The sequence below is a fragment of the Cibotium barometz genome, chromosome 20, assembly GCF_041138505.1.
Source record: "Cibotium barometz isolate CiBa-2024 chromosome 20, ASM4113850v1, whole genome shotgun sequence".
In the NCBI taxonomy this organism is placed as follows: domain Eukaryota; kingdom Viridiplantae; phylum Streptophyta; class Polypodiopsida; order Cyatheales; family Cibotiaceae; genus Cibotium; species Cibotium barometz.
This window is the reverse complement of record NC_141065.1, coordinates 43,037,266-43,063,565: the sequence shown is the minus strand read 5'-3', so window position 1 is coordinate 43,063,565 and position 26,300 is coordinate 43,037,266. Positions and strand designations below refer to the sequence as shown.

Below are 26,300 nucleotides of genomic sequence, written 5' to 3'. Positions count from 1 at the left end.
TGTTATTCTCGTATTATTTTTTAGCCTTGGCTTGCTTGCTTCACTTTGTGAAACAAAAAGGTAATTCAAGGTTAATAAGGCCATGCATATGTGTAATAACATGCCTCTCTTAAGCATATGTGTAATGACATGCCTCTCTTAAGCATCCTCAATGACATTGCCATATGTATTTGGGTCCAATTCATCCTTCAAATTGGACTTGCCATGCCTTTGTGATGATGAGTGATGAGCACTGATACATGGGAGAGGAAGAGGGTGACATGTCTCTACCCCTAACGCAACACATATAACCACCACTAGAGTGATGCGAGTGACCATTGGAATGTTTGAGTTGCAAAAATTGCTTGAGATAGGGAAAGAGGCTTATGTGGACCACAAATCAAGAGGCTTCTCAAACTTGCGCATGGGGGTATAGACAAAAAGCAATTCCAATACAAGCCATATTTTTGAGGAGTTCTTGAGTAATAGAATACATCAAGCCATTTAGAGAAGTACATTGCATAGAGCTCTTATGCTCTTATGCATAGAGTATAAGAGCATAATTGAGTAAGAAAATACATCAAGCGATTTAAAGCCACGACATTGCATAGAGATCTTATAATGTTCTTATGCATAGAGTATGAGGGCATAATTACATACAATGCATAGAGCATAATTGTATGCAAAATTTGTAGAGCATAATTAAATGCAACACATAGATCAATGCATTGCATAAGAACTTTAATCATGATCTACACACTCCATAAGACATTTAAGCATGCATATGATATATGATATATGCACCCCATCTATGATATAAGCCCTGGACACACAACAATGACAAATGCATAGAGCATAATTAAATGCAACACATAGATCAATGCATTGCATAAGAGCTTTAAGCATGATCTATACACTCCATAAGATATTTAAGCATGCATATGATCAATGCATAGAGCTTATATATGCAATTATGAAAGCTCTATCATTGCGTAAAAGAAATACATAGATCTCTTATACAATAATGCATAAGAGAAATACATAGAGTTCTTATGCCATGCAAATTTGTAATGCATAGATATCTCATGCATAAAGCATAAAGACCTTATGCAATGAGCATAGTTGCATAGAGATCCAATGCAGTTCCAATTCAAGCATTGCATAAAGCTCCAATGCAATGCATAGTTACAATGATCCAAACTCTTATTACTTGCATAGGGCTCTTATGCAATGAGAGCTCTTTGCAACGAGCATAGAGTTCTAATGCAATTTCATATGAAATTGCATAATTGCAATAATTGCTCCAATGCAACGAGCAAAGAGTTCTAATGCAATTTCATATGAAATTGCATAATTGCAATAATTGCTCCAATGCATGCAATTGCTTTTATGTAATGAGCATAGAGCTCCATTACAATATGAATTTGCATAATTGCAATTTCTCCAATGCATGCAATTACTTAATTATGATGATTCAAATTCTTATGAATTGCATAGAGCTCTTATGAAATGAGCATAATTTCATAGAACTCCAATGCAATTTCATGATTGTATTGCATTGCATAAGACTTCAATGCAATATATAAGATAATAATAGCATGCAACTCTTATAATCTTATGCTATAGAGTTTTATGCATTGTTTTTAAACCAAAATTTAAAAAGAAAAGCCAATGCACATGAGGGTGTATAGAAAAAATGTATAAGAGAGACTCTTACCTCACATGAAGAGTGAATGTTGGCAATACACATGCAAAGTGAAGAATAATTTACAAAAACACCCATAAATTAAAACAAGAATATGTTCATGCTTTAGAAGCTATGTTGACACGCTTTATGTTTTAAGAGCTATACATGCCTACTCTATGCTTTAAGAGCTATGCGTTATACAACAAATGCATCATCTATGCAATAAAGGTCTTATGCCCTTATACATAAGAACATATTTTCAATATAATAGATATTAAAAATAATAGAGCATGCATGCATTTCATAAATCTCTTATGCATAGAGCTATGCATATATGTAAGCATTACATAGAGCATGCATAAAGCTATTCATAGAGGGGTAGATCTTAAAGCGTAAAGATTTATAAAATGCATAGCGCTATGGATTGCATGCTTTATGCAATGCATCTCTATGAATATATTAAATTAATTCTTTGTGCACAAAACATTGCTCTATGAATTACATCCATGCATAACTCCTAAAGAATAAAACATGCATTGCATAGAGCATGCATAAGAGATTTATGCATTGCATAGATCATGCATAAAACATGCATGGAAATTCTCTATGTAAAATATTTGCCTACAAGTATAAATCATGCATTTCATAGAGCATGCAATGCATTTTTATGAAATAGATGCACTGTAATACTCTATGCAATGTAATGCATGCATTGTAATAAATTGTTATGAAATGTATGCACTACAATACCCTAGAGCATGCAATGCATTGTTATGAAATGCATGCACTGTGATACTCTATGCAATGTAATGCATGCATTGTAATACTCTATGCATCTGTTGCCTAGAAGCATGATGCATAGAGCATGCACAATAGCATAGATCTTAAAGTTTTGATACATTGTGCTCATAGGCTACAATGTGCATGCGTGAAAAAAACCACCATCATAAATGTCAAATTCAATCATTGAGTTTTCATTAGAGTTATGGAAATTCATATTTTTAAATCTACTATGTTGGTAATGTCCCAAGTATTGGGCCATTTCCAACATTTTTTTATTTTTTTAGGTGTAGAAAAGGATATAATTTTACTCATAAGTAAAGAGTTTTTCGAATTTGGTGTAAAAATAACTATTTTCAAGGGAATCTTTTAAAGGAGCTAAATGTTTTTCAAGGGAAAAATGTTTTTTTTTCAAAGTTGCCAGATATAAAAGTATGTATTTTCAAGGGAATCTTTTAAAGATTCTGAAGCCAAATGTTTTTCCTTAACATGTTATATGACTCGTTTAAACTCATTCAATTCATAATAGTGTTATAAGAAATTTTATTTTTAATTTTTTTCCCGTGAGGTCTTATTCCATTCCTAGTCACACATGGGAATTTCACCTGACCACACACACACACACACACACACACACACACACACACACACACACACACACACACACACACACACACACACACACACACACACCATACTACTCATCACCACACACACACAACTGAGTTACCAAAAGGGGATGCCACCCTTCCAAATATTGGCCACTTTTTGTAGGCAGTGGACAAGCCACGGGATAAACCCCACAAGTTAGCCGCTCGATCGATTGGAGTGAACACCCTACCCAAATTTGGTAGAATTGGGCATTGCAAGTTAGGTCACGATCTCTGATGTCGGCAACCATCGTTCCTGACCCAGAGTGTGAGCTTGAAGGGCAAGCATTGCACATTATTATTGCTTCTGCAGTATCGCCGAAAAGAAGGGTGGAAGCAAGCACCATGACGATTGAACGACGACGACCTAAGGTGTATAGATGGTAGCCTACGTGCCCAACTGCATGCGAAAACACCCTTAGTATAAGGTGTCCCCAAGAGGATTTGAACCCAGGACTTCCTCTCGTTAGAAAGTCCAAAGTTTTATCCACTATGCTACCACCTTGGCGATGGAAATTTTAATTTAAAATCGAAATATGTATACTTACAAAAAGGGGGTTAATTTTATTAAATATAAAAAATAAAAAATATAGATATTTAAAATATATGCTTACACACGCAAGCTGCATGGGTTTTTATAAAGTGAGACATCCCATCTCTGCCACCTTAGGTATTTTCTTCTTTAAAGAGAGACCTTATCTAAATTCAAACTTCCAAGGATAAGAAGGTTGTTAGACTTGTTTTCTCCCTTGAATAGTATTCAAACTTTTCCTTGGGGATCGGCCTTGACCTGTGATCATGTAAGAGATATAAGCTGATTCTTCCCTTTGTGGCAAAGCCTATAAAGGAGATAAAATGAAGTCATTGCCTTTTACCTTGGAAAACATGGTGTGTTGGCTCATTGGAGGCATGGTTTGGCCTTCCTTTGAGCATCAACTATTGGATCAAGTCATGCTTGGTCTGTTGAGGGACTCTAAAATGGCTCTTCCTTTAGATCCCTCTTAGGGAATTGCTAATTTAAGGTGATGGCAAAAAGGCCACCACTCTGAGTGAGAAGATTCTAAAAACTTTTCCTAGCCTAAAATTGAGATACACAATAAGCTATTATTCTTAACATGTCCATACTCATTCACTTCATGGTGTGAAGGTTTAATAGTAAAAAGACCCAAAGTTTGCTAATGGAAATTGGGGACTATCATACTATTAAAACCATATCAACATTAGTCATGCAATCAAGCCACAAAAGTGGCTTAAGAATAATTTATAGAAAAATAGAATGGTAGATAAACTTAAAATTGGATGATATTATTAGATAATTCTTTATTAACATGCATTTACAAATGAAAAATTTTGTGAAATTTATGATTTTTAAATTACTAGAAACATTTAAAATTAAATGTCTTCAATGATTTTAAAATTACTAAAAATAGTTAAAAATGTTACAATAACCTAATCTTAAGGGAGGATAGTATAAAAATATATGTCTTTAGATAAGGGAAGTTACTAAAAGTACTTTAAAAATGTTGTAATAACCTAATCTTTAAGTAGAAGAGCATAAAAAACTATATAAAATGTTGTAACCTAATAAAATTATGTCTTAGTTAAGGGAGGCTACATGCCAATGGCTTAAACACATAAAATTATTGCATATATAGTGCTTCTAAAATATTAAGGTATTTTTTTTGGTTAAAAAACAAAACTTTTTATTATTATATAAAAGCGGCTTAAATGGTAACCATGAAAGTATTATACTTTTAAAAGTTAATTCATGTTTTCTTTCATGACAGTGTTTACTTCATAAGCACAAAAAGGGAGGATTTTTTCCGTTTCTTAGCTTGTCATTGTGAGTTACAATTTGCAAATTATGGCCATTTTTCTAGCATCAAGGCATCAGACAAGAGCACATGTGGGGAAGCAGCAAGGTCACGTGCAAGCCAGGCCTCATGATCTTCCACATTTGCTGCTCCTGGAAGTGACCACAAGGTGGCCCTAGGTGGGGGTTGGGGCTTGAGCAGGAGCAGGAGCAGGAGCAGGAGGATTTGGGCATTCGGTTGGGGCTTGAGCAGGAGCAGGAGTAAGAGGATTTGGACATTCGAGTTGTTCGGATCAAGATACACAGAGGAGAGAATAAGACTTAGATTATGGTTATGGTTGCCCGAATGTGCATGTTTATTTGCATGATTCAGCCTTTTATCCGGGGCACATATCGGTTCACAAAGCTTCGTGGAAGCTACACACAAAGCGTAGGAAGCTACATCGCGGGGTTGACGACTTACTGCAACTCATAAGGTACCTAGAGTAACCCTCTGCAACGACTCTTAGCATGCATTATTATTATAGCCCTTGGCTTGATACGCTAAGCAGACGAGCTTCAAGGCTAAGCTTAGCTACAGCTACGAGATTGCTGCTCTCCAAATGGAGTCCTCACTTCGCGGAGGCCTTTAGATTCGCTGTTTTTGCTGCGTGTAGGTGGCCGAGGTCGCCGATGCGCACGGCTGTGGATGGAGATGACAGAGGCCTTAATTATTGTTTCTTAAGATCAGCGCATGAAGCACCGCTCTGGTTCGCTGAGGATGAACATCAGAATTAACCGCTGCATGCAAGACGAAACTGCTACTTCTCAACGCCATGGCGCGTGCCACTCAAGTGCTCTTGCACATCTTCATGTCTGGTTAGCCCCACCAGTTTCGGTCTTCACTTTGGCTAGCGCTCTTGCTTGTCGCCGGTGACAGTCACGTGTGCTGCAGGACCTCTGTCACCGTCATGGGAGGATTAATCTGAGCCATCCATTCAGTAAGCATTTATTTCCAGAATACAGCGACAGAATCAACAAGATGCTGCCACATCAAAATCTAGAATAATCAATGCATTCAGCGGCTGGAATACAAGCAAATGCTTACAACTCAGCTGCTGGAATGCAAGCAGATTCTGACAACTCAGCGATTGGAATGCTCGCACTGTCATCAGCAGTCTAAAAGACCTCCCACTCCCCCTTTCCCATGATGGCCCAGAATGGCCATGGGTCTACCATTCCCAAGGGGAAATAGGTCGCCGGCTCCCATTTTCCTCCTGGGAATGCCCTCCCAGAGCCAGCGTCACAGGGAAAATGGGTCGCCAGCTGATGTTGGTTCCCCATTTTCCTCCTGGAAATGGCCTCCCATGGCCATTCCCTGCACCATGAAAGCCCTCCACTCTTGTTAGCAACTACCATGAGCTGGCATTTTCAATAGCCCTCCGATCAGCAAGATTGCCCATAGCCACCAAGCCTTAGCATTTGCAATAAGGATAGAATAACCAAGCAGACGAGCCTGTGATATTACATTGTTAGCGGTTGGGGCCTTTGGCCGTTGATCTTCAGACCTAATCCCGTCGGCTTGTCACGCCTCCAATAGCATGTGGCCTTTTTATTTGCAATAGGGATTGATTAACCAAACAGACGAGCTTGTGAAATTACATTGTTACTGGTTGGGGCCTATGGTCGTCAATCTTCAGACCTAACGGCTCCAATAACACGTGACTTGCAATGACTTGCAATAGGGGATGAATAACCAAGCAGACGAACTTGTGAAATTACATTGTTACTGGTTGGAACCTGTGGCCGTTGATCTTCAGACCTTTACCCGCCGGCTTGTCACGGCTTCAATAGCACGTGACCTTGTGCTTCTTCTCTAGGCTAGGCAACGACGGGAGTGCACTATACATGGAGCACAGTCTCAAATTTCCTGAACTGTGTGGCTTGCATTCCTCTCCTTGATCTGGACACGAGTGCTCTGATAGCAAATGTTAGATCCCCTGCAGGGAAAGAAGACCAACCCTCATGCAAAAACGTAAGCAAGAAAAAGATGAGAGCTTTCTAACATCCCAGGAAGAACCTTAGCATAGCATACTAAGGTTAATCACCCAACCATTATATATACAAAGAACCTTAGCATAGCATACTAAGGTTAATCACCCAACCATTATATATACAAATGACCGACCAGGTATCTAGTGTGGACTTTATCAACCACACACCATACTCAAGTGCCCCTTTTGTTCGTCTCGTATCCTCGTGCTTACACATCACTACATCTAGAGTTAATCACCCAACCATTATATATACAAGTGACCGACATGTATCTAGTGTGGACTTTATCAACCACACACTATACTCAAGTGCCCCCTTTGTTCGTCTCGTATCCTTGTGCTTACACAACATCACTAGCTCTTTGGGCCTACAACTATCACTGTAACCCTAGTAGGGTATTAAAAAAAATTCACTCAACTATTAAACAAGACATTAGGACATTATGACAAACTACAAACCACTCATTCAATCACATTACAACACAAGAAAATAACATAATGAAATACTGGACACCACACTGGACCAACCCCCTGGTAATGATATATTACTCTCAAGAGTTTCTGGTACAAGAACTAGGGCACCTCGAAGAATCACTAGATTCCATATAAATAAGAGAATAAATAGTGGCCCTCAAAAAGACATCGCTCTCCTAGTCATCACCGTTGTCCCCCCCATGGAGAAGGTGACTCAATGCTCATGCCAAGCCTCTTGGTGTGTAGCATGGTGGTTTGCCACATGTGCAGCCTTTGAGGCCTTTATTGATGCACTGCAAGTTAAGAGAGTCCTCAAGTCCTCAACATCGACAAGTTCCTGAAGGGTAACAAGGTTAACCTTAGCTCCTTGCAAGTATGCCTCTAAAATCCCTTATTGATTACATTATAACCACTTTATTTATTATACTAGTTGTATAAACCTTACTATATGTGGGTGTAGGATATAATGATGATGATGATTATGGTAAACATGTTGATGATGATAACATCGATATGGCAATGATGAGATGATGCATGAACTCTACATTTAGTCAATGAGTCTTGTTTTATCCTTTTTAAAATGGTAATAATATATATTTTTGTTAGTGGTCTCTTGTATACACCACATACCTTATATAGCTTCCCTTCAATAATATAGTTACAGTGTTTTTATGTGGCTTTTCTTTAAAATCATAATGTGAACATTTTGGCGTGTGCAGTGTGATTCTTTTGATGCTTTGATATGTAATTAAGAATTTTGGGGCATATTGGGGGAGTTTTCTCATTCTAGCTTCTTTCATTCATATGTTTCTCATTGTGGCCTAGAAATTTTTTCCTTCATTTATAATTTATAATCTAGAACAGATGGGGGACTTTCCCCAAACTATTTTAATTATTTTTTGAAAGAAAAGAATTTACTACTATGCTCATTGGTTATCATGCTACTCGAGCATACCCATAGCAATGAAAATAGCAACAAAATGGTAGCTTTATTGGCTTGTTGTTATGCTCACAAAAAATAATTCTATCTGTTGTAGATTGTTTTTTTAATTAAATTTATTGCAAAAGAGAACAAGCCCAAACTACATTAGTCTGGAATAGGTTAGATTAACTCTTTGATGGTTTAACAAATTGTTGTATATTTAGACTTTGAAAAATAAATCCATTCTAGGTTACAACATAGGTGAGATTAGAGTGAGTTGTTATTTTTACATTCCTTTTGAATTACAATTTTTTTATGCACCCTATTTTGGTTTCTTTATGATGTCATAAGCTTGTAAATCTTTTCAATAAATTCAATTATACAATAACTTACCATACAAAATAAAATTATAAAAGGGAAATAACACATTTGATCCTTTTTGTCTACCTTGATAATAGACTCATATCATTAGATTGTTATAGATTTATGGTTCTTTTTTTACATTATTTTTTAAAATGTAAGTACGTTGTTTCTTATTTACAAAATTGGTTAAAGATTTTTTTATTATTTTTAACATGTTAAAGATTTTTAATATCAATTGGTCATACTCAAGGGTTGATGACATATGTGGCTCATGTTTTTCATGGGCAAGTCCAGAAGTACATACATACATATTGTGTGTGTGTGTGTGTGTGGAGAGAGAGAGAGAGAGAGAGAGAGAGAGAGAGAGAGAGAGAGAGAGAGAGAGAGAGAGAGAGAGAGAGAGAGAGAGAGAGGATTCGTTTTGTAAGTTATTCATACAAAAGGATAAATTCAAAGATGTCCTATGATTTTAGCTAGATGATTAAGATATGGAGGTATTTAGTAGTGTCCATGTTGAAGACTCAATGAAGATCATTGACTAAATTTTGAAGCTTATAATTTTTATGGGGGCCTCACTTTTAAGAAAACCTCCATATCACCTACATTGTAGTACAAAATAGGCATGTATACATTTTAGCCAGATGATTAAGATATGGAGGTATTTAGTAGTGTCCATGTTGAAGACTCAATGAAGATCATTGACTATGGTTAGTAATTTTTATGGGGGCCTCACTTTTAAGAAAACCTCCATATCACCTACATTCACAAGGTAGTACAAAATAGGGATGTATACATGGTTTCTATGAGTATACATATTGTTTCTTATATGTATACATTACTCACACAAAAGGATACATTCAACATTTAGTCTCAAAAATGTTCTATGATTTTAGCCAGATGGTTAAGATATGGAGGTAGTTAGTAGTGTCCATGTTGAAGACTCAATGAAGATCATCGTCTAAATCATGAACCTTAGTAATTTTTATGGGGGCTCACTTTTAAGAAAACCTCTGGATCACTTGTAGTCAAAAGGTAGTACAAAATAGGCATGTATACATGGTTTGTAGGAGTACATATATTGTTCCTTATTGAATATTTCACACTCCTACTATATGTTGAAAACTATAAGTTGAATACACTGGGAGCTAATATTTAGGGCATGTCCTATAAATGTGAACATTATAAAATGGACATTCTTTAAAAATGGTGTCACGTGAATGTATGCGATGCATGCACGTGATATCATACATTTGTTTTTAGTGAAACACCCCAGGCAATCATGCATTACGCATGTGGTATGTAACACACTTTAAAACTATGCAATAGTGTATAAATGGTATTCTCTTTACTTGTGACATAAATGAAATTCGTGGACAATTGGTAACAACACAATATTTGCAAATTTAGTCGTATAGAAGGGGTGGGAATGCATAAAAACATTGTTATTACACTACAACAGAATGAGGGTTTAGTAGCGAAAATAGCAACGCTTTTATAACTAGCAGGGTATAGAGATGTCGAACCTATATCGCTACTAAACACGTTGCTATTTTCATTGCTGTAATGGGTTTGCTACTCAGCAAAAGCAGCAAAACTAGCAGTGCTATTTCGCTGTTGAGCAGCGAAAGTATTGCACGTAAAAAAAAACTGGGACAGATTGGGGAGTCTGCACAGGACTCCCCAGTCTGCTCCCCAGCTCTTTTTTTTCTAATGTAGACACAGTAAAACTAACATAACTTCACATCATCATCATGGACAAGTGTAATATAGAACTTGACAAATACCAAAAAGAAAAGACATTTGTAAACCATGGTTTTAGGAATGTCAAAATTCAATTACAATACCTAGTGGAATTACATAAGTGTATGTTTCTAAAAAAACTCATATACAAGATAAAGTGCAATAAAAGCCTATGGAGCTAGGGGCTATCTAGATCTCATGCTGTGTGATTGGTATTGTTTCTTGCAGCTCCAGCCCTTCGCTTCTCACATTTCCATTGCTACCGGCATGGACATTTGCACCATCGTTTCTAGTTACATGATCCTAAAACACAATAAAATGAACACAAGTGAATCAATTTTGCAAAAATAAAGAGGTTTAGGGTTTAGGAATGTACTTACTTGCCATGCTTAGGGTTTAGGAATGTACTTACTTGCAAAAATAAAGAGGTTTAGGAATGTACTTACTTGCCATGCTTTTGCCAAGCATCTCCTCCAGTAATAACAATACATCCTTCTCTTGCACCCTATCAAATAAAGCTTGCAAACCCCGTTGTAATGCAAAATCATATTCCTCTTGCGCGTAGGGGGATGGGCACTGCTTTAACCTATAGACATACAAACAAATGAACATTTTAGAAAGTTGTTATTTAAGATAACCTTCTTTAATTAAAAGATAAGATACAATTTGAGGCTAATATAAACTTACAAATATTGTTAGGATATCGACTCGTGTAACATCACACCTAAAGTTATTTGCCATCTATCCAAGAAAAAACATAAATACTTAAAACTCTTATGCATAGGAAGCTACTAGCATGCGTTGGTTGCTACCGGCATGCATAGGAAGCTACCGGGCGGCATGCATTGGTTGCTACCGGCTTGCATAGGTTGCTACTGACATGCATACGAACTTACTGGCATGCGTAGGAAGCTACCGACATGCGTTGGTTGCTACCGGCATGCGTAGGAAGCTACCAGCATGCGTTGGTTGCTACCGGCATGCGTAGGAAGCTACCGGCATGCGTTGAAAGCTACCGGCATGCAACCGGCTTCCATTGGTTGCTACCGGCATGCGTAGGAATCTATCGGCATGCGTAGGAAGCTACCAGCATGCATTGGTAATTACTATCGGCATGCATAGGAAGCTACCTGCATGCGTTGGTTGCTACTACCGGCATCCATTGGTTGCTATCGGCATCCATAGGTTGCTACCGGCATTTATAGGTTGCTACTCGCTTCCATAGGAAGCTACCGGCATGCGTAGGTTGCTATCGGCATGTGTAGGTTGCTACCGGCATGCGTAGGAAGCTACCGGCATGCGTTGGAAGCTAAAAGGTTTCGGGAAAACGGAAAGCCAAAGGTTTTTCGAAAGACGAAAAGCCAAGAAATTTCAAGAAGAAATTTTCAAAGAATTTTCAGAGATTTTTTTTTCTCAAATCCCCTATTTTTCAGTATTTTCAAGGCTTTTTTTAAGCTTTTTTCTAAAATATTATCAAAAAGCTTTTTTTTTAAAAATAAAAAACTCATTTTTTTAAAAAATGAAAAAAAACCTTATTTAGTGATTTTGATTTTTTAGGGGGGGGGGCGTTTTTTTCCGCCGGCTGGTGTGCGCAGCCCCCCCTCCCGTCGCCTGTGCGTAGAAGAGTGAGAGAGAGAGGGACTCTCTCTTCTCCCCTCTCTCCTCCCTTTCCTCTCCATTTCCATCTTTCTCCTCCAATCTCTTCTCTCTCTCTCTCTCTCTCTCTCTCTGTTAATCAGAGAGATTAACTTAATCCATGATTAAGTTTTTAATTAAACTTTTTAATCATAATTATCATTAATTATGATTAATGTTTAAAAAATCATTTTAAAGAGATTTTCTCTCGAAAAAAAGAAGAAAAAATCAGATTTGAGAGGCGGAGAGAGTCCCACGCACACGGGAGAGCATCTCATGCATCAACGCGCTATCCCCTATACTGAATTTCAATAGAAATTGACAGAAATTTGATCGCATTCCCGCAGAAAAAACTTGTAAAAAATGTATAAAAATATATTTTGAATAAAAAAATACTCAAAAAATTCCTAAAAAATTAGAAAAATTTTCTAAAATTCTAAAAATTCAGGGAATCCATTCTAACAAAAATATCCACCATAAACTCTATGGTATTTTTGTAAAAAATTTCCATTAATGCTCGATTTTAACCATAAAAAATAGAGAAAAATAGCATTAACTCACGGAATTCCCCCGCAACGTCGATTCGTCCATTGAATTGAAGTAACACACGTTCCAATCACCATATCGATGATCCATGTGCAATTCATCAACACAAATCAACAAAATAACATTTTAGTAAATATTAAAATTTACTAAAAAAATCAACAATAATTAAATAGAGATTGCTTTGATACCACTATTAAAACCCTAAGATCTCTATAGATAATTGTTATGCATAAATCAGGCATAAACTCAACCACCCAATCACCCCCGAGCCCAAGGGATGCACACATGAGTAATAATGAAATACATCATACCTCTACCTTGATGTCCCATACCATCAAGAGGTATAACTCCAATCCAATAGCATGTAGCTATAGTGTGAAATGGTAGATGAATAGATATAGACCTCTACACAAGAGACCATAGCATAAGCCTCCAAGCCTCCAAGCTCCCAAGCTCCCTTGACTGTGCCCCATGTCCCTATTTTATAGGAGGGCCCTCAAGTGACTCTTGACTTTCCATTTCTCATGTGTGACCCTTGGATGCCTGACCCTAACCTTAACCTGTAAGGTTAGTCCTAACCCATGCTCCACTAGAGCTTGTTCCCATGCTCCCATGCTCACAAGCCTAATGTGGGTTAGCCTCCTAGTATATGTACACATAATGTGTATATAACATAGCACACATAATGTACATATAACAAAATATTACTAAAAAAATGAGATATTTTGGAGTAATCATACAATTTTGACACCTTGGTAAGGAAAGGGGGAGCCTTCAAGGAGATGCCTATTTCACACATGTGAATGAGTTTTAAACTCAAAAATATTAAGATATTTTTATCTCTCCTCTCTCCTTGATCAAACCAAATCAAAAAGGGAGCCAAAATGGTCCAAATCTTGTCCAAATTCAGCCAAACTGAAGCTGAAAATTCTAGAACTTAGTTGGACTCAGTTAGTGGTCTCCCTCATGTATAAATAGACCCTCATTCTTTTGTATTCTCATTTGTGAACTAGACCATGCCAGTATTACCTTAAAATAAGTATATTTTCTATTATCCCCTAAAAATCCTCTACATTTTGGAGAGATTGGAGCTCTCTCTCTCCAACCTTTCTTGGAGCTTTCCTCAACATACTAACCAATTGATTGGTTGGGGGCCTCTCCTAATAAGAATAGAGAATCAAGCAAAACAAGAGGTAAGGTGTGACTTATGGTTTTTTCTTAATCTTCTAAATATTTTTCACTTCTCAACCCCTCTCAAGCTTGAGAAGTATTCAATTGAATGGTTTTTCAATGCAAATGAAGCTCTCTAATGAATTTTAATGATTAATCACATAATATTTATATTTATGCTTAATTAGGATGTTTTTTATGTATATCTCTCTCCCCCCCAAAGAATGGTCATTCCTATGACCAATTCTCTATTCAAATGATGCTTCTCATGGAGCAATTCTTAATTCTAAAAGCAAACTCTATGCTAGTCAAGCTAGAGGTCAAAGAAATGGCTTTTTAATGCTTTTATGTTATTTAAATTATGATAAACTTAGGAATTAAGTACATAAATTGAATATTGGTCCAAATGATAGCTATTCTATTCTATTATATTACTAAACCTTATGCTTTTCAAAATTATTAAAAATTATAAGTAATAGCAGCGGAGCTATGGTAAAATTTTTGAAAATTAACACATAAATCATTTTTATGCATAATGTGAAAAGAGGACTTCCTACCATATTCTAGGATTAGTCATCCTATGTTAAATGAATAATTCTCATCATATCCATGGAAAATTAATTTTTAATGTTTATGTATAAATAGTTAATTAGAGAAAAAGAGAAATTTTTAGTAATTTTATTTTTATGATAAAAGAAGAATTCCCATGATAATGGAGATCCATGTATTTCAATGGAGAAAGAGATGAAATTCTTGTCATATTAGGATTAATGGATATTTTTATTTAATTTTAAAGATAAATTTTAGTTAAAATTATTTTATGCATGTATAAATTTAAATGATGAAAGAGGAATTTCCATCATATTTGTAATTCAACCATTTAAATGGAAAAAGAGAAATTCTTGGTATATTTAGAATATTGAATATTTTTATTAAAGAAAAGAGAAATTTTAGATAAATTTATTTGATGATAAAAGAGGAATTCCCATGACGTTTAGAATTCAAGCAATTAAATGTAAAAAGAGGATTTTTCATTATATTTGAGATCTAAGAAATTAATTGGAAAAAGAGAAATTTTTAGTATAATTCAATTTATGAATATTTATCAAAAGTGGAAATATGGGTAGAATTGATTTTTGTAAATCCCATGAATTGAATATTGAATATAATTCATTTGAGAAATTGAGAAAGAATATAGAAATAATCGTCGAGAAAAAGAACCTTTATCTAAGCCAAACGATTGGGAGAAATTGAGAAAGAATATGGAAATAGTCGTCGAGAAAAAGAACCTTTATCTAAGCCAATCAATTGGCAAAAATTTAGAAAAAGTCCCATTATCGGTATCGAAGTAGGAAAAGCTACTAAATGGGAATAAGATGTGAATGGGATGCGATAGGATGTGAATGGATGTGATAAGATGAAAATGGGATGCGATAGGATGTGATAAGATGTAAATGGGATGCAATAGAATGTGATAAGATGTAAATGGGATGCGATAGGATGTGAATAGATGTGATAAGATGTAAATGGGATGTGATAGGATGTGAATAGATGTAAATGGGATGCGATAGGATGTGAATGGGATGTGATAAGATGTGAATGGGATGTGATAGGATGTGGTGTGATGAAAATGAATGTGGATGAGATGTGAAGTAAATGGATGTGGATGTGAATGATGAGATGAGAATGAGAGGGTGAGATGGGAAGTAAATGGATGTGGATGTGGATGTGTATGTGAAAGAATGTGATGTGAATATATGTGGAAGTGAAGTGATAGATGTGAATGTATGGATAGATGTGGATAGTCGTGCATGTGAATGATTGGATGGATGTGGATGAATGAGATGGGATGTGTATGAATGAGATATGACGTGGATGTGATGTAAAGTGGATGGAATGAATGAGATATGATGTGGATAGGTGTGGACGTGATGTAAGGTGGATAGAATGTATGTGATGGAATGGGGATACAATGAATGTGATGAATGTGAATGGATGTGATGTGATGTGAGTCGGGATAAGTGTGAATGGATGTGATGTGATGTGAGTCGGGATAAGTGTGAATGGATGTGATGTGATGTGAAACGGATGTGATGTGATATGATGTAAATTGGGATAGATGTGAATGGATGATATGTGATGTGAATGGATGTGATGTGATGGGATGTGAATCAGGATAGATGTGAATGAATGAGATGTGAGGTGAAATGGATGTGATGTGGATCGGGGTAGATATGAATGAATGAGATGTGGATATGGGTAGATGCGAGTGGATGAGATGTGATGAGTATAAATGTGGGAAGATGTTATGAGATGGAAAATGATGTGATTGGATGAGAATGAATGAAGGACGATGGGAATACATATGATTGGACTTGGATTAAGTAATGTGGATTTATGTGGAACAATGTGGAAAGATGAGAGTTCGTTATAGAAACTGTATTTATGACCTGTTTTTAAATGACTGTTTTATGTCAAGAATGCTGGGGAAGCATTTTGACCGTCTTGTGAATGAGGTCGTGGTGGAGACCTAAGTGATAAAGTTGCAACAGTTGAGACAGAGAGTCAATGAAGGACGTCTTGCGTAGCACGGTCGACCGAGGTCTTGACCAGCCTCGGTTCGATTTAAATGGTGAGCTTCCGGTATGGTGGATGAGGGACCAAGGAAGCGGCATATGAGTGAAGCACTAGGTGACCTGTGAAGGATTCTAGAGGGTGCTGACCATACGGTGCTCGGGCTCTGGGTCACCGAAGATACCCATGCGTGCGTCGAGGAAGATATTGGAACAAGGAGTAAGAGTTGTTTTCTGAATTCGGCCATGGATCTGGTTGATTGACCTTGCCGGTCCTCAACGGATGAGTCCATGGCTCTTTTATATGGATCTGCTAGTTGATCTTGTTGATCTTCAACGAAGAGTCCATCTGGATTTTCTTATGTGGTTATATTGGCGGGTACTATGAGCTAGGAACTATCGAAAGGTCCCTAAGTGGACATGTGGTGAGCGTTCTGGTTGCCAATGATGCCATAGGTACACCGATGAAGGAATGATTGGAAATGAAAATTCAATCGGATATTTTGAGGATTATGTGATCAGTGATACTATGGTTTCATTAAAGATTGTTTTAAAGTCAGCCGAATCTGTGAAACATGCAATTTCATATTGGGTGTGTAAGTGGTGTGACTATCTTGAAGTTTGCATGAAGCACCGGCTAGGGGGCATGGGAACTCTTTTTCCTGGTACCCCGTCGGGACCAAACCTAACCAAATTCCTAATTGGATCCCATCACTACAGTGGTTGGGCGGTTGGCTAACCCATGGGACTGGATGGGGTTAGGCTAGACTGATGGATCCCTAAAATGAGACTCAATTCCGTTATGGTACGATAGATTAAGTAAATCCCGGACAGTCCTTGTTCTATGGAAAAGAATCAACGGCTGTGCCTCTTGATGAGGAAAAAAGCATTGGTCTCTATGATCCAAGTAGTCTTTCCCTTGATCTGACCACATGACTTATGGGTTTGGTCAAATCAGTTTGGGTAGTGATGACCTTGACTACGTCAGAATAAAAATATCCTGGAGGAATCGCCCGTGCGATCTGGGCGAGGGAAGTTTTTCCGGGTTCGGTTTTGGAAGAACCGAGGGATTAATCTCTTGTCCGGATATCCGTGTGGGCGAGGCCCCGAGTGAGAGGCTCTCTCCCGCGCAAGAAATGCTACTTCCGCTGCTAGCACCCCCCGAATTCGTTGCGTGGAGGGGACAGGGATCTTTCAAAATCCCTAAAACTTACAAACCCTATAAACATGTAAAAGCATGAAAGAAGAAACATCAAGAGAAAGAGATCTATTTTGAGGCTTGTATGTGTTGAAAACCTACAAAATTAAACCAAGTCAAGAAAAAAAAGTATTAAGAAAAATCAAGATCTCTTACCATATGAAGATTTAATGGAGAGCTCTTAATTAGGAAAAAAGAAGAAAAGAAAAACTTAAAAGAGACAAAAGAGAAAGGAAATACTCAAAAGATAGCTTTCATGGAAAGCTTGTTTACATAGGAGATAAATGAAAACAGTAGACATTTCTTACTTGAGCCTGATGAGGATAGGGTAGGAGAGGTAGAAGTGATAGACAAGGCAAAAACTTGCAAAAAAAAACTCAGAGTACAAGTTTATTGTATTCAAAAGATAAAACTATGCGGCGGCAAAAGAAGCGGCAAAAAAGCGAGATATTTTTACAGTATAGCAACGTTTCTTCGTTGCTATAGACGCTGCTGTGTGCAACGCTTTTTCGCTGCTGGGCAGTAATATTGCTCTACTAAACGTGCTGCTTAGTAGCGAAAAAGCGCTGCGGAGCAGCGATAGATTGCTGCTGAGTATCTTGAAAACCCTTGATATTTTCCTTTCAAAAATGATGCAAAAATGCTATTAAAAAACGCTGGTATGCTCCCGATGTGTTGTAGTGTTAGAGTTTTTAAATCTAAACACCATGATATTTAAGGTTTCACTATATTGAAAATAAACATATAGAGTACATGTATTAAAGTAAGAACTTTTATTTATATTTTAAGATTTTGAAGGTTTCCTTTCTAAAGTCTTTCTAGTGATGTTCTTTCTCTTTCTAAATCCCCACCCCCTCTTCCCCCAAAAAAATAAAAATAAAAACTCCCTATGCAAATGCTAGAATTGACATGTCATCTTGGATGTTTTTAAAGACTCTTCAATCACATCAAGTTGCTATAATCTATCTATAAAGGATGTTGTGTAGGCTTTTGAGTTTGTAAAATAGTATATCAAAACTAAATGGAACCATTTGAAAACTACTCTAGAGATATAATATATTAAAGTTTTTAAATCTATCATACTAAATATTGAACGATTATGTAATCATATCTATGGGGAAACAAATAGGATTGAGATTTAGAAGTTAGCATATTTTATATCCTAGATACACCCCATTTCACTTTTAAATTCACAAAAATACTTTTCTCTTACATTTTTAGTAAAATAAAATACAATAACAAGAGAATCATATTACAAACTTAATAAGATATTATATATTATAATGGCAAGGCCAAATCTACACCACCTCATTTGCACAATATACATTATAGTTGGTTTCTCATTGCATGTGGAATAGTGTTAATTGTTTTAAAAGATGCAGGCAAAAAATGAAAAACAAAATGGTTCACCAAATCTACTGAAAGATAATTGTTACAAAACCTTTCCTCTAAGTACAAGTTTTTAAAAATTTTTCCAATTTCTTTAAATAAGTAAGCTACAAGTTAATACATCAACCTTAGAAGAAGAAATCAACAAAAAACATAAACATAAATTTTTTTATCAAACAAGACATTGGATGCCCTCTCCATATGTGAGACCCGCAGTCTCATATATGAGTATTTCGATGATTTATTAAGGAATGAAGTAATTTGATACAATCAATACATCTTCTCATTAGAGGAGAAAAGAGAAGATGGAAATAAAAGAGAGCTTCATCCAAGGAACCTGCAATTCTTACAAACCATGTTTAATGTCTCTCTCTCTCTCTCTCTCTCACACACACACACACACACACACACTCATGAAATAATTAAACCATATAAGCAAAATAATAAGAGAAACTGATACTCCCTGTAGACGTTTGCATGTCTCATCTTGTCTTGGCTTCCTGTAGGTATGTATAGGCCTGCAACTTACAACCGCTATAACTCTTTGTTTTTCGCCCATAATATAGTCAAGTTGGTACTTAAAATTATGGGAATAGGCCTAGTCTAAGAAGTTCAGCAGGCCTTTTTGCTAAATTCGGCCGTATGCAAAAGTCGACCTACTTTTTGGGGATCTCTATCATAAATATGCTATTTTTATCACAAATTTATTTTCTTTATATTTTTCTAAAGAAAAATATAAACTAAGTTACCACCTGAGAAAATAATTATACCTGATTATATACCCATTACTAGAGGATTGTAAAGTTTATTATTGAACTTCTTATAGTTATTGTTTTTTTCCATTTCAAACTCCATTTCTTCTTTAATAGCAAACAACTTTTCAACTCAAGGTAAGTTTCTCCAACTTTGATATCAATAATTAGTTGATGTTTTATGTTTATCATGTGAAGTTTCTCATAAATTGTATTGAAGAACTTTATATTTCGTATGCATAAAAATTATAAAGCTTCACATGTCTTTGGAGTCTTAAAATTATTTTTGACAGATAATTACATCAATAAGATATGCATTCTCTACCATTCTTCTCATCACAAATATTTGTTATTTGTCTAGTTTTAGTTATGGCAGACTCACCACAATGTCCTACACTTCAAGAACAAATTGACTCTATTCACGAGTTCTTATATAAAGAACCAAAAATTCGACAGAAATTCCAGAAGAAACTTCTCAAATGACTCAGTAGAAAGAGTACAAAAGAACTAAGAAAAGTTAACAACAACAATTGTAACTCCATTACTAACAAAAAAAGTCCAAGAAGTCTGTCTTTACATGTTACAAATGTCGTCAAAAAGGAAATTATGCAAAAGAGTGTCTCGACAAAAACAAGAACACCCTCTTATCTACTCTCACAATTGATGACAAAAATCTCAAGCAGGAGGATATCATCACCAATACATTATCAACCATGGAGGTATGTGTTGACTTTATTTCGCAAATGATTCACATTTGTTTTAACATTTATTTTATTATTTCTACTATCTAAAGACTTAAACAGTAAACACTAGCAAAACCATACATTAAACAATAAACACTAGCAAACCATACATTCAACATTCAGATTAGATCAAATTAGAAAAACTGAAGAAATATTTAAAAAATCATCTTTACTTTTACAATAAGATTTTGAAATTAAATTCATTAGCTTATTATTCCTTTCTCATGTAAGAATAGATTTTAGCGTGTATAATTTAAATATTTTGCACACTTTAGCTAATAATTTAAAAGTTTAAGATAAAAAAAATTATGTCAAAATTTTAGTTTTAGAGGGAACTGGCCTCTTCATCTCAAACTTATATTATGAAGGAGTGATATGTGGAGCTAATCTGGTGGTATGGGACATCAAATTTATTTTATGTACTTACACCAAACACATTTATGTCTTCTATCTTTTACCATCTTGTGTGTGTGTGTTCATTTGATTGGTTCATTGCATAGATTCATGATGTGTAAGTCAAGTTTTTCCTAGTGGTCTTTCCGCGCCTATCCCAAGCTCATCCAATCTTACTTTCAAACATGGGCTAGTTGATATAACGTAACTAAGGACAGTTGCTATCCTAGGCAGGAGGGATGTTATGGATTTTTCGTCCGTCCCTCTGTGGTTAATTGGGGATGCCTAAAATTACCACTATATTCATAGCATGGCACTTGGGTGATTCTGAATATTCCATGTGTAGGATATATGAAATTAGGGATGGTTGGATACTAAGTGTTGGATTTAATGCTTATGTAATGCTTGTGTAATTTTAGCAGATGTTGCTAACGTGAAATGTGTTTAATTGGATAACCTATAGGTTGGGGAGATTGACGAGTCTTGTGCCGGCTGGGACATGATAGCGGTGATTTGGCATGAGCACATTTTTGGTATTTATTATATTATTGTATTATAGCGGTGATTTGGCTTGAGCACATTTTTTGGTATTTACTACGAGATACTTTGTATTATTGTTGGCCGCCCACTTTTGTTATACATGGACGTGGACCTATTAATTTTGCTGCATGTGAATTAGCCTAGCCCTTGGGGTTCTTTATACATGTATTTTTCATTTAGTGGTTAGATAGGAAGAATTTATCAAAGATTGTGTTGAAAGCAACTCCTATTTTTATAAAAGCGCAAGCCCATGCATAAGCGTGTAACTATTTTTGGCATGTGGACTATTTTTATTAATAAAACATAAATACTCAAGAAGTGGAAGGATGTAGACACTTCTTGGGGGGGGTGGGGGAGATTGAACCAATACTATGTTGAAGGTGATGTCAACTCTATTTCTTGTTTTTGTTTCAATTTATGCTTATTGTGACAATTTAAATTCAATTCTGTGGTTTATTCTTTGTTGTATTTGTGAGTTTTGTATTATTCTTCTAAAAATATTTTAAGGACGTCCCGTGTCAATAATAAACGTAAAATTGATGAATCTAACAAGCAATTAGAATTAAAAAGATTTTGATATGCAAGATCAAAAATTTCCAAGTTGGTTTCAAAGATTGTCCACTAAGCTTCCTCTATGGTAGTTCAAATGCAATAGTCTTTTAGCATCTTTTTCATAGCATCTTTTTCAAAAGTCTCCTCTCATTCACAAATGCTCTCCAAGTGAAACTCCTTTCTATATCAAGTTGCAATTAAAAAAACATTCAATGATCACTTGGATCTTATGTTTATCGAATTTAATAAATGCATTGAAAGTTGTGAGTGTGAGAAGGTAACCATAATAATAATAAACATAATAATAAGAAATTAGAAATAATCAAGAGATGTACAACTTGAATGGGTGTGATGCCTCTCAAGCCTACGGCAAGCACATCTATTATTTTTCTTACATGATGGTATCTATTATTATTTTTACATGGTATCGAATTTGCCTCATCTAAAAAATATAATCAATCATTACAAACTAGTTCATGTTCGTGTCAATCGTCTTTCTCAGTCTCTCTGAGTTTTCACGCCTTAACTGTATTAACCACATCCACTATTATTATCTTTACAGTGAGATCGTGTATGGAAGACAGCTACAAAGCGCATCACGCACAGGGTTATGTGGCGAAAGCCATCTCAGCTCACTACACTTGGCGGCCACAAGCGTTCACGAACCGAGTCGTAAGTGGCCGAGGAGTAGGTGGCAACATGCTTTGGTGTGTTAAGAGCTTCTAATCGCTATGTAAAGGGACTGGACTGGTGGTGGTTTGCTTATCACCCCAGCGTTGTACTTCTATCAGCTTTGATTTCATCATCAACAATGGCCACTGCTGTGTGGTTCAGCCATTCACAGCTCCCATCAGTATCGTAGCTCCATCAGGCAAGGAATAGGGGGTAGAGCTCCTGGCGGAGAAGGGGGTGCGAGAGGTCCCGGGGCCACTAGAGAGCAGCTAATTACCAGCCTTTCTCTCGTTCGACACCCCCCCTTCGGAGAAGAGCATACGGCCTGTGATAGACCTAATTGGCGGCGGGGATAAGTCTCGCATGCCGGAGCTTGTGAGCCAAGTGAAGGCCGCTTGTGAGGAATGGGACTTCTTTAGAGGATGATGAAGATCTCCAAAGAGTTCATTGTTTTGCCGATAGAAGCGAAGGCTGCCTATGTGGGCAGGCCGGGAGCCATATCCCAAGCCTGTGACAGCAGGCCATATACCATATTCAAGGAAGACAACATGCAGGACTGGCAAACTACTTTTATCTTCTTCTGCAGCCCCTGTCGGTGAGAGACTGCACCCTAAAAATACTCATGGTTTGATATACTCGTAGGGAGGCGATGGAGGAGGGCGTGATATCGGTGGGGCTGGCGCAGCGGGCGTCGCTAATCGAGGAGGCGCTTGGGGTGGAGCCCTATCAGAATATGCTTATCAACTTCTACCATCGCTGCCCTCAGCCGGAGCTCACCGACGGCTCTGCGGCTGCTGGGCGTGATATCGGTGGGGCTGGGGCAGCGGGCGTCGTTTATCGAGGAGGCGCTTGGGGTGGAGCCCTATCAAAAGATGCTGATCAACTTCTACCCTCGCTGCCCTCAGCCGGAGCTCACCGACGGCTTCCACAAGCACTCGGACATCGGCGCCCTCACGCTGGTGCTGCAGGAGGACGAGGGTCCTGTGAGCCTGGAGGTCCGCCATCAGGACGACTGGGTGCCCGCCCACCCCATCAAGGGCTCCGTTGCGGCCTGCTTCGTTGAGGTAATGGCCGTTGTGGTGTCGAGCTGCTGATATAATTCGTGTGTGATGGTTTCTGATCGTAGGGAGACGGTGGATGAGTACAGCGCGGAGCTGAAGGCGCTGGCGCTGCGGCTGCTGGGCGTGATATCGGTGGGGCTGGGGCAGCGGGCGTCGTTTATCGAGGAGGCGCTTGGGGTGGAGCCCTATCAAAAGATGCTTATCAACTTCTACCCTCGCTGCCCTCAGCCGGAGCTCACCGACGGCTTCCACAAGCAGTCGGACATCGGCGCCCTCGCGCTGGTGCTGCAGGACGTCTTGCGCCACGATATTTTTAAATTGTTCAATCCATTAAATATTTGTTTAATCTAAAAATATATACGGCGCTCAGTTTTTCAATACTTTTCTCCATCCAAATATTTTTGCCTCTTTTACTTGAACTTTACTTTGAAGTCTATAATGTTGAAAAGTCGATGGGCCCATTTATAGATAATATTTCAACCTCCAAATCATGGACATCAAAAAACCGTGTTAATTGCTTTTTTTTCAGCCAATGAGAGAATGCCACCTAGAATTTCGTGTGCTCCTCAGTTCAACTTTTGTTGTGAAAAAGTTAAAGCATTTTCGATCAATCATTTGGATCTTTTTTTTCCCATGTCACCTACTTTAACATCATGAGGGTGTAACATGTATGTTTTCAAATTCTCATCAATGGGAGGTACAAGAGCATTGAGCATGGAGTCATCCCAAAATAACACAAGTCTAGGTTGTCTATGGAGATGTTTTGTGATGCGGGACCACTCGATGCAATCACAAAAGCATCAACTTACAAACAAGTATTAATGACCATGAAGTCCTCTTCTATGACTATGCAGCAAAAGGTAAGAGCCTTGTGCAATCCTACATTTCCACCTAATGGTGGGTATAAGGATTAAATCCCTCTCCTACACTAATTATGCTTGGATGACTAGCAATGTGAACCCGAACATGGGCTAGCTACTATAGTAAAGAGAGCAAGCAACAAAATATTTCCCTCCTTGTGTGTGTGTGTGTGTGTGTGTGTGAGCACGCACTCATGCATGCATGCATATGTGTGTGCATGCACATGTACCATGTGTGGACAAGTGCACGTAGATGCATGTCAATAATGGTAAACCATATATATACATTTAAGTTTTATGTCCTCTATTCAAATACCTTTACATGTAAATTCATGTACTTGGAATGAATTCACCTTATTGAGTTGCTAGAGACCTATCAAACCTTATTCAAATCCATATCGTTCATGTACTTGGAATGAGTTCAACTTATTGAGTTGCTAGAGACCTATCAGACCTTATTCAAATCCATATCATTCATGTGAGAAATATCGATGCTATTGCATTGATAAAAGTGATATGTTTTGGTGCATCTCTAAAAAGTGTACCTTGTGACACACACTATAAAAGATCTACCCATTACCGATGTTTTTAAGGAGATAGTTCCTTCCATGCATGCAATCTTACGGGCCTCAGTATCATCCATAGAAGGATCTGAGGATGTACTATCGGCAAGTTCAATAGATGATGATGAGCACTCCTTGTGTTCTATCAATTGATTCTTAAACAATGACATCATTGTCCATAACATTTACATTATGAGAATCTCTTTGATTACCCTCCAAAGCATTGGGGACATTATCACCTTCTTCCATTTCTTCCTCAACATCTTTATCTTCAAATATGTGTTTGCTCTGCGAGGTGCAACTTGTATTACATACTACCATTTCGATTTCAATGAAGCTGGTTGGGAGATTACCTGCTCCATGTTATAAGATCTATTATCATTTTTTCATTCTATAACAATAAAAAGCTAATATGTAAAAGCAAAATAACATATTGTCTTAAAAATTATTACCTACTAAGCACAATGTTATGGTAGTACAAATGTATCAAGACTATCTATTCACAACTTTGTTGAGTCGATAGCAAAGAATCCACTTCTATCTCTTCTGATAGTTGTATTTAGATCATTGTAGACCACTTTGAGCCATTTAAAGTCAAGGAGAAATATTACAAATTGCCTAAAGAAGCCTTCTGCCATGCTCCCTTCAGGCATTACCCTTTGTCTTGCAAGACCCTTTAAGGTCTTCATAAATCTTTCCAAAAAGAACATCCATCGACTATGGATAGGAACCTACTATTGCAACCTCATCTACTATGTGTACCAACAACTACTACGTTTGGATAGTGAGAGTAGATGTTGGAAAATGCTTCTTAATTAAGCACATTGCTTCTAGTTGATTCTTACTTTCTCAATAGATTGTAAGTTTGATCTCCTTCTCAAAGAAATCCGTCTTGCTAATCCATTGATCTTATAAATGGTAATCTAATGTCTTTGATTCTACACTCTTTGATTGCAATAGGAAGCACAACCACAAAGGAATAACATCATCCATAAACATGCAATAGTGAGTTAAGACACTTTCATTGGTGATGATTAAGGAAGTCTCAAATAAAAGAGTTTGAAAGTCTATGTGCCAATATTGAGACTTCAAGCCACTCAACTTATTATTTTTCATAAAGGCACCCAAGTTGAGGCAATGCATATGACCTTTCGGTGTGCGAAAGGATGTAATCACCTTCTTCACTCTTGTCTCCTCCCTCTAGGATAAAAT

The 26,300-nt window shown here is 37.1% G+C and overlaps 1 protein-coding gene across 1 annotated transcript; it reads left to right on the top strand.

Moving 5' to 3' along the window:
- Nucleotides 1-22,659: 22,659 nt before the first annotated feature.
- Nucleotides 22,660-23,698, top strand: LOC147627906 (1-aminocyclopropane-1-carboxylate oxidase homolog 12-like). Its single transcript, XM_086815172.1, has one exon. It carries the CDS (start codon nucleotides 23,477-23,479, stop codon nucleotides 23,696-23,698), a length of 222 nt encoding a protein of 73 aa, XP_086671298.1. The 5' UTR covers nucleotides 22,660-23,476.
- The last annotated feature ends 2,602 nt before the right edge of the window (nucleotides 23,699-26,300 follow it).